Source organism: Crocodylus porosus, unplaced genomic scaffold (assembly GCF_001723895.1).
Source record: "Crocodylus porosus isolate Cpor-Errol unplaced genomic scaffold, CroPor_comp1, whole genome shotgun sequence".
Lineage (NCBI taxonomy): Eukaryota > Metazoa > Chordata > Crocodylia > Crocodylidae > Crocodylus > Crocodylus porosus.
The window spans coordinates 72,185,814-72,195,519 of NW_017728943.1; the positions used below are offsets into that span (position 1 = coordinate 72,185,814).

The 9,706-nt window shown below is 47.2% G+C and overlaps 1 protein-coding gene across 1 annotated transcript in view; it reads left to right on the forward strand.

Annotated features, from left to right (window-relative positions):
• COQ8A (coenzyme Q8A) overlaps nt 1–9,706 on the forward strand; it is a 64,252-nt gene that overhangs the window by 40,088 nt on the left and 14,458 nt on the right. The window contains exon 7 of the mRNA XM_019549569.1: nt 6,431–6,553. Coding sequence (XP_019405114.1) covers nt 6,431–6,553 — 123 coding nt within the window. The remainder of the gene's footprint in view (nt 1–6,430; nt 6,554–9,706) is intronic.

Below are 9,706 nucleotides of genomic sequence, written 5' to 3' on the forward strand. Positions count from 1 at the left end.
GGCCTGACCAGTGCCGCATAGAGGGGGAGGATCAGCTCTTTGGACCTGCTCGAGATGCGTCTGTGGATGCATGCCAAGGTGCGGTTGGCCTTCCTGACTGCCTCTCCACGCTGCCCGATGGAGAAGTCTTGTTTGCTTCCCCTTCTCCCTCCCTCCCAAAGTGTTCCAGTCCAGGCCCTGTCAGCCATCAGGTTCTGTTCTGGAAGATACTCTTCGCTGCTCTGTTTCTGGAGATTTTAGAGGGCACGTGGGTTTGTGCAGAAGGAAGAATGTCCCTTGTAGTGGGGAAGCTGCATATAGACCTCTCATACCCCTGCCACTGGCACAGAACCTAAGCTTGTTACATAGGCCCAGATTTATGTTTGTCTACCTTTCTGCTGAACACAGCTGTGGTGCTGGCACTGGACCAGGTATCTTGCAGCAGGGGGGTTGATGGTGACCTGACATCAGCATGGCATGGTAAATGCTTCTTTCCCCAGCATGGATCCTTTTCTGTCCTGCAAGGTGGTATCTGCTGTATACCGGTCATGCTCAGTATGTTCTGACCTTCCACTGAGTAGGAGGAGCAGTGGAGAGAGTTAAAACTCTGTAAATGGTGGAATAAATATGGAGACGGAGCCAAAATATTCCCAGTTTTGAGGAATTGCTTTGAGTTGGAAAGAGGAGAATGGGTTATTGAGTCCCTTTCAGCTGAAGATGACTAAAGCCATAGGCTGGTTAGACCAAAAGAGCAGGCTGGAGAAAGAGGAGGGCTGAATGTGTGTTCAGGAAGCTGACCACAAGCCCCAGTGAAGGTGGATTAATCTCTTGATAACAGTGGATAAATTTCCCTGTGGCTGGGGTCTGGTATTTACAGCCTAGTCTTTGACCTATGAAATTGCTTTTGCTTTTCTTTTAAAATTTAAACAAAAACTCCAAACAACTAGGCCAAAACAAAACAATAAAACCCCAAGAAATGACAACATCAAAAAACCCACCTTGCAACCATTGACGGTCTTAGATTTGTGACAAGTTGCTGCTTTCTGCAAATGCTGCATATCCAGCTAGTCTGTTGTGCTCGCACATAGGCAGTATCTAGGATGCATGGCTCAAGACAGTATGTAGCCTGTAGGATTTCTGAAGGTTTGCTTGGAGCACTCTGCAGCTTGGCTGACAGGCTGCATGTACCTGCTTGGAGATGGAGATTGTCTCCAGCATTCCTAGTAGAGATATTACATGATTGTATGTATATATGCTTCTGCTTGTCAAGTTCCTCCTAGTTGGGCACTCCCTTTGGTGAAACTATGAGCCTGCAGAGTTATAAAACTTGCTGGAGATGAGGAGCTCTGTATCCAGCCTGTGAAATTGGAGGATATACATAAAATATTGTAATAACAGGACTTGACCCTCTAGGAGCTCTTCTGGCCTCCCCGGGAGCCATCCTCTGGTCCCTATTTCATTTCTCCATTTTCAGTTTCTTTGCCCCTCTCCCACTACCTGTGCCTTGGACCCAAGTACTGCTAGGTGTTGCTTGGTCTAGCCCAGTCAGTATTTTTTTTTTTTTCCCCCCCTTTGCAGTGTTCCTACCTTGTCCTTTTTCTACCTCTGGGACTGAACCACACTTCTGTCCTGTTTTTGAAGCTTTGTGGCCTCCTGCCCCCATTCTAGACCACTTAGCAACTGTGCTGGCCTCCCCAGCAGCCCTCCTCTGACTGCTTCCATTCCTCTTCTCAATTCTTAGTTTCTTCAGTTTTCTCTGATCACCTGTGCTTTGGACCCAATCTTTCCATCTTCCTTTTTGAGGCATCTTTCACACTTACTCCCAGCAGCAGCTGTAGGTCAGATAGGATCCTTCTGACCAAAGGTCAGAGAGTCTTTGGTCCATAAGCATGCAGGGGCAGGACATGTTGTGGGGGTGAGATACTTGAGAGAGTCCTTACTTTTTTTCCCCACCTCATGTGCAAAGGCAGCTGGGAGTCTGGGAGGGCACCTACTGAAGCTGGAGGTGGTGGGCATGGGACTGGCGAGTACCTGGAGAAGCCGGTGGGGACAGGGGTGGTGAGCACCCGCAGAAGATGCCAGTGGTGTCGGCAGTGGGGATGTCCCTGTAGTAGCTCCCCCCTCTCCTTCACCCCCTGTGCCCTCCCTACCAGTCACCTATGCTTGTGTGTGTAGAACACAGATATCAGTGCTATCTACTGCCAGAACCACAGAGGTAGCAGTCAACAGCATATATCTTTGAGCTTTTATTGCTCCAATCTGTTTAACCTGAAGGGAGCCACTTAATAGAAATAAATCCTATAAAAAGAACAGCATTGTCACATTTCCAGGGTAGAGCATGGACCAGTTTCAATTACTTTGCCAAGGTAGTAAGTTAAAAATAGTACCGTAGGTCACCACTGACCTTCCCAACAGCTTCACTATTGCTGCCTGGACTGTGTATACTTAGAATGTGTATTTAACACAGCGGGCTTACATAGGTGTTGGAAGAGTTTCCAGAAATAATAATAATAATAATAATAATAATAACAATAATAATTAAAAAAATTAAAAAAAAAAGAAACCCCAAAACCCAGCCTCCACATAAATACCCTCCAGTATAAGCAAAGGGGACTTTAGCTGCAAAGTCAGTTTTAACATGATTGATGGACTGATTGTACAGCAGTGCTTACCAGAGCTATTGGTGGACCACCATGGAAACACCAAGCCAGACAAATCCTACTTGAGGTCCCAGTTGTTGGTACTGGCTGTTGGTCTGTGGAACAAATATGTCCATCTGCTTAAGTTGTCAGTCCTGTTTCAGGTTAGATTCAGGACCCGTCTTTCTGCCCTGAAGGGTATACATAGTTGATGATGCTAGAAAAAGATGGAAAAGAATCTTGCCCGTGGTCACTACTTGGCTTGCTTTGCTCTCCATTTTAAAATCCAGTTTAAGGAAAAATTAGCAGCAGTTGTTGGGGTGTGGCAAGACTGAGCGGTAAAGCAGCTTTGAGCACAGCATAGATTTGGATGAAGCTGAGCTGTCTCTGGAAGGATCCACCGAGTCGAGAGAGGTGGCTTTAGCATTCCTTGAGACATTTTGTGTCTCAGGCTTTGACAGAGAAAAGGTTTAGCAGCCTACTTCTGGGGAATGCTGTGGTCTAGAGGTTGGAGCACAAAGCTAGAAGCCAGGACACCTGAATTCTTTTTCTGAAGCTGCCTCAGATTTGTTTTGACTTAACCTCTGCTTTTTGCTCTTGCTGATGCAGGTGCTTACACTCATCCTAACTGGAAGAGAGGACCAAAAAAAAAAAATTACTTTCACTAGCCTACTTTTTCCCTGGGGGAAAAAAAATTGTGAGACCCAAACTAGCTGGAAGGGGCATGTTTCATGAGGTGTATTTATTCCCTCTTGGTTTCAAGCCTGCTCTCCTTTGGTGCTGATAGTTCTCCTTCCAGGACTATCTTATGTAAATAAACTGTAAACCCCACTTTTTGAGTCAGTATCTGGGTTGTGCCCCTTTGTAGCAGAGGATGCAGCCTGGCAACACCTTATCGCAGATGGCTTGGCTGACTGGTGTTTAGGTTACTGCTTGTGTGTTTTTTTTGCAGTCATGTTTGTTTTTCTTTCTTTTTTTCCTTACTTTCTTTTTTTTATTTCTGATAAGGTTGTTGTTGACCTGACAGGGTTCATCAGATTCTTGGTATAATCTTAACGATTAACTGCTTTGTGTGTGTGTGTTACAGAGAGTCCTTAGGGGGTGCTTGCTCGGGACCACTGCAGCCTCGCCTGGTCTGAGTGCCCCCTTAAGCTTGCCCAGGCTTAGCTTCTAGGGCTCCATTCCACTCTGGCCTTTCTGGTTCCTGTTCCTCCCTGGCTCAAAGCTGTCTGGCCTGCCCTTCTTCCCTCCTACCCAAGCCCCTTCCCTTTTCATCCATTCCTTGCTCCCTTCACTGACTCATGCTCCCTACCCTTCTGTTCGATGTCCCAGAATTACCACCCCGTTTCTCCTACCCCTCATGGTTCTTTCACTTTTTTTCTTTCTCAGATCCACTTCCTCTCTATCCTTCAGTCCACTGAAGGATGGGGGAGACATAAGACTGGCAGCACCAGCAGTAGTCAAAGGAAATGGAAACTTTAGAGCCCAGAGGAGGATAGTGCTGAGCATCTACTGTGCCCATAGCCAAGCACAGTCTGCAGAGGAGGAAACCTTGATTTTGGCTGTTCTTGGTAGGCTTGGGTGTGAGGGGAAGAGTGCAGCTGCCTGGGCTGTGTGGCTGCCCACAAGCTTGGGCAGCACATTATGAAGCTATGCTATATTTCTCCTAATCTGGAAACTCCAGTGAGAATTTGGTGCTAAGTTGCATAAACCTAGCCAGGTGCAATGTGGCAAAGCCAGGTTAAACTGGTCCCCACCTCTCCCCCAGCCAGCCAGGGCTTCCTCCTGTGCCTATCATCACCTTCTCTTGTGGCTGGACCCTTATGCTGCAGTAGGGCACTGTTTGCTTGTGTTCACTGGTGAGCAGGTGTTCTCTGCCATCCTTCCTCTATCACTCCCTTCTTGCCCTAAGTTAGTGCCATGTGCAGGCAGTAGCTGTTTTCCACCCTCCGGGAGGAGTGACGTGTAGAGATCAGTTAACTCTGTGCTGGCTCAAGCTACAACCTGTGCAGCTTCAAATTCTTTGCTGGAGTGAGCAGCCTGTGGCTTGGCTGTGAGAGACTTGACCCATATTCTCTGAGCCTTGTTGGTAGCTTGGTCTATTGCATTGGCAGGTCACTCTTCTGGAACAGCTGTGCAGTTTGGCAGTGCAGTTGCAGCTTCTCTGCCCCCGTCTCAATTTCCTAGGTTGGGCTGCTCCTTGCTGGCACCGCCTGACCTGGAAGAGGACACTAAGGTCGGTCCAACTAAAAGTAGTGGAAGACTTAGGCTTGAGCCAGTATTCCCTCACCATTTTGGAGCGTCCTTCTTAAAGAGAAAGTGTTTCTCCTCTGAGGCCTGCTCACAAGTGCAGGTGACTAGGGAATCAGTAAAGCAGTCTGTCAGGTCTTGTATGCTCTGTCAGGAGCTGAACCTGTTGACATTGGGCCTCGTTTCAGATGTCCCCAAATTTGCAGAATTACTTGTCAAAAAGGCTAGGAAGGGCTGGCCTGTTGTTCATACGAGGGTGGGTTTTGTATTTTGCCAGATTAATAAGACCTTAACAATCTTATTGTCAAAGAACAGAAGACTGGGAGGAATTGAAGCTGAGGTAGCCACTGGGTCTCTTCCATCGCAGAGAGAAGCCTGTTTAAGTAAGGAAGGGCCAGGCAGTTGTAACAGCTGGAGTACATCATGCCATGCCATGTCTCCATCTTCCTGGGGCCCATGCACACCTTGGGGATGAAGTTCTAATACAGCACGGTAATGCATGCTGTAGAGTGGACCAGATGGACTTGGGTATTTTGAGGGTATTTTAAAGTAAAATGTAGTTGGGGTTAGGGGAGAAAATTTGGTGTCTCTGAAATACCCTGTGTAGTCAGAAATACTTGGAAAGCTAGAAACCTGGCTTAAGGGATCCTCTGTAATAAAAATAACTGAAGGATGTTACCTCAGTAGCATCATCCTGATAAAGCTTGCCAAGCTGGAACTGAAGGCATTTTTCATAGCTGGGATGTTGCTAAAGCTGCTAGATCCATGTATTTTTTTCATTCCTTGCAGACGATGCTTGGGAGAATAGGGTAGAAAGTGAAACTGTTCAGCCCCTGTATCAGGGGGCGTAAAGGGAGCTAGGTGGCACAATCAGCATAGTGTAGAGTAATGTCATAGTCTAACTTGGCATAGATTTCATCTTGTGAAAACCAGCAGGTCTGTCTCTTCATTAGTCCCTAGTATATACTGCAGATTGCCAGCTGTGCTGCACTGCTTTTTTGCCCTTGAATGGGTGTACTAGAAGGGCATTTCCTGGCTAGGGTAGCAGTGGTTTGGCAGTACACTGAGAAGACATATGGTAGGCCTACCTCCAGAAATGGCCACTGGACTCTAACCAATCTTTGCTTTTGCTCAGCTATACCCCTGAGTGCTGCCTCTGAAAGCATGTCTGTGTTCCAGTCCAAAGGTGTGACTGTTGCCTGTGTAAATATATACCCAAGGTGGCTTTACTTTTAGTTTGGTTGTGGATAGAGTTGAAGCAACCAAGGCTTTGGTCAAGGTTCTGGGTGGGCTTGTGTGGGCCAGACCATGCTGACTAGGGTGCCAGTGGTAATCGGACTAGCTTGTTTAAGGCTAGGTTGTGTATGCTTACATGAGCTGCTGTTATGCCTCTGGGCTGCAGTGGAGCCATTGAGGAGTCTTGAAAATGGCCTTGCCTTGATCATTCAGGGGTAAGAGCTGATTTCTGTGGTGTGACGTGTGTTCTTGTGAGAGAGAAGTGATGGGTAGGGTGAGGTCCCTGGGATCTGCAAAGCTTTTAATGGTCTCTCTACTGTCCTCAGGAAAGAAAGCCGTTATGGATTCCAGCCCATTCCTGTCAGAGGCCAATGCAGAAAGAATTGTGAGAACTCTGTGCAAGGTTCGAGGAGCTGCATTGAAGCTGGGACAGATGTTGAGCATTCAAGGTAAATAGCAGATCAGTGGTGTTTGTCAGCTGATCTCTTGGTAATGACCTTTCTTCTGGGACAGTTGGTTTTGCGTTCTCTGTGAGGAAGGCTGGAAAGATGAAGCATCATGACCAGGTTAAGCCATCCCTTGGTGCTAGATGTTAACGGGGCAGCAAGATGCTTGGAATCAGCCAGTCAGCTGATGTCAGGTGAATGATGAGAAACTAGCTGAGTAGCTTTCTGGTGTGAGGACAAAGATTATAACATTCTCTGAATTCAGTTCAGACCTTGTCCTCAAGTGGCGGAGAAGGAAGGATTGACACTCTTATTCCCTATGTGCCTAGCCATCATCCCCTACTAATGTTTACACCATAAATCTGAAGTGAGAGAAGGAGGGAACAAAACCTCACTAATTGTTTGAAGTCTAGTTATACCTTCTGAAACAAGACAGATGATTCTGATTCATGGAACTAAATGTCATAAACATGGGGAAGGGAAAAGCATGACCTTGTTTAGTTCAAACCTGTGATCAACAGGAGCAGTTAAGGTGCACCTCAAAACCCTCACTCAGCAAAAGACCTGTGCCTGGTGGTGCCACCTCCCCAAGTGCACTCTTGGGTTTCACTAGCCTGTGAACTCTTTGGGAGGAGGGAGGCAGATGACAAGGGTGACCCTCAGCCTAGCTGTAGAGTGTGGTTGGGAGGACTGCCCTGCTCCATTTTGGTAATGGGGTGTTTTAAGAAGTCCCTGTTTTGCTGTTAATGGCCTTTTGTTTTCCTACAGGGCTAAGTGTAATCTTGTTTCAACTTCCCTCTGTACCCAGTGCCTAACCTTCTGGATCTGTCCTATTTCTCTTTATTCCCTCCCCTCCCGTGTTTAAAAAAAAAATAAATAAATAAAAATCCAAAAACTTCCCTTCTTCCATATACCTATGCTGGCTGCATTGAAGTAGAATAGTTTTGACTAGACTAGATTGCTAATAGAGCTACAAAGTGTTTTTTCCAGGTTCTGGAAACAAGGGAACACATTGTATTGGCAGGAGAGTTCACTCCACCTTGAACACAAAACAGTGCTGGCTGGGTAAGGGGGCCCCTGGCAACTGTTTCTCAGCTCCAGAGTTAAAATGGGGTTTAGATTAGCAGTGGCACAGAGCAAACCCTTCATTTCTCCACACCAGGCTGTTTAGGTCAAGCTTTGCTTTTATCAGTCTATCAGGACCTTTGTATGAAGAAGATTTGATAGTAGATGGTCTGTTAAGCAAGAATATAATGAGATCCAGTGGCTAGAGGTTAAAGCTTGATACATTCAGACTACAAATAAGCAGGAAATTTAAGCAGAGAGGGGGCCGCTGATTTTTGTGCCATTTCACATCTTACTTGGACATAGCCTTGGTTTTAACAGCTTTGGTTCAGTTGGCTGGCAGTTGCTGCAGTGACCACCTTGGCCTCTGTTTCAGAGATTTCAAGAGGGGCTCTGCTCCTTTAATGGGACTTTTTAACAGATTTTCACTCCCTGCACACTCTGAGGACTATAGCCAGGAGCTGACTGAACAGCGTCTGTGTCCTCGCACTGGGCTGTTTTGTTACTATGTGGGAAGCTAATGAAACAGCTGGTTTAGTTTGCAATTCTAGAATCTGCATTTCTCTTCCTCGGTGGGAAGGCAGCAGTTAGCTGAAAGTCAGCCAGCAAAAAGCAAGTTTAGGATGTAGATGGAATGGAGTAAACACACTTCAGCATTTGCAGTCGCCTCTCGTGCATCTGCGCCACTGGTCAGGCTTGTGTTCCAGTTTGGCTGTTGTAGGTGCTGACTTGGAGGATGGTTCCTGAGAACATACTTGATATCACAGACCATCTAAACCTAGCAAGACAAGGTACCCTCCCCAAAGAGCTCCAGATCTACAGAACTGAAACAGTGAAGGGTGATGTGGTTGCTTGGTTTGGGCGCATGCAAGTCCAAAGTGTTGAGCTGAACCTTGTATTTGTATTGAACAGCTGACCTTCTTGTGGGAAGAGCAAGTATTAGAGCAGGGGTGGCCATCCTGTGTCATAGGTGGGGCCTCTTGTGGCATGTGACATATTGTGAGGGAGTGGGCAGCACAGTGGCAGGTAGGGTATTAATGAAGCCAGCTCAAGGGGCAGTGGTTCCATCTGAGGCTTTGTCTTCCAGAAATGCTGGGCAGTGTTTAGCTTTTATTCTCAAAAGAGCCTAAGCAGCAGCAGCTGGAGAGCAGGGGACCCCAGACAGTGTTCTGCAGAACCTCCCTTGGCAGTGGTTTATTTCAGGCTGCTTCCTGAAGCACCTGGTGCAGCTTATGGGTTGCCTTCTGCTTGCTGTTGCCTCCCTGTCTGGAACCCCACCGCAGTGCCCTGCCCTTGTGGTCTGCTGCCCAGTAAAGGCAGCTGTGAGGGGAGATGCAATAGGGAGAGGGTATAAACTTCCCCCATCTCCATTCCAGTGCAGCTTCAGGAAAGAACTCTCTGTGGCTAGTGAGCCACGTGTCCAGAGTTTGTGTGAACCTTGATTTAGGGCATAGTTCTGAGGCTGGTTTGCCTGAGGGGGATGCACTTGAAATACCCTAGAGACTGAAATGAATTGCAGCTGTCAAGTGCTTAGTCAGTGTTCCCTGAGCACTCTGAGCCTGTGGGGACAAGGGGGTTAGGTGGGGCAGGAGGGACAGCTGGTGGTGTCTGGATCTGAGGAGCAGAAATGCACTCTAGATTTGTTTCTTCTCCCTGCCTGTCTTTCTGCCTTCTAATGTGACTAAATTCTGGCCCAAGATCTGAACAGTTGCTGGGTAATTTTGTTCGTGCATTCAATACCTTTGTGCCTTCAGACACTTTAATAGGGCAACCCTGCCCCTCCTGCCGCCTCCTCTCCTCCCAGAGCTCCACCCTGCCTTCCCACCAATTTTTGTTTTCGTTTTGGAGGGATTATTGCATTACAATAATCTTGCTGCCAAAGACAGTGGTGCAAATGTATATTCCCACAGTCCTGTTGTGTACCTGGTTCTTAGAATGGCTGCTGAGACAGGGACTTTCCTGGCACTTTATCTGTACTCGGGCAAAGTGTTGTTGGCTTTTACTGGTAGCAGCTGTGTGTAATGGCTGGTGAGCAGACTGACTCTTCCTTCTCTCGGCCCCTCCCAAACAATACTTTCAGCCTGTCCTGGC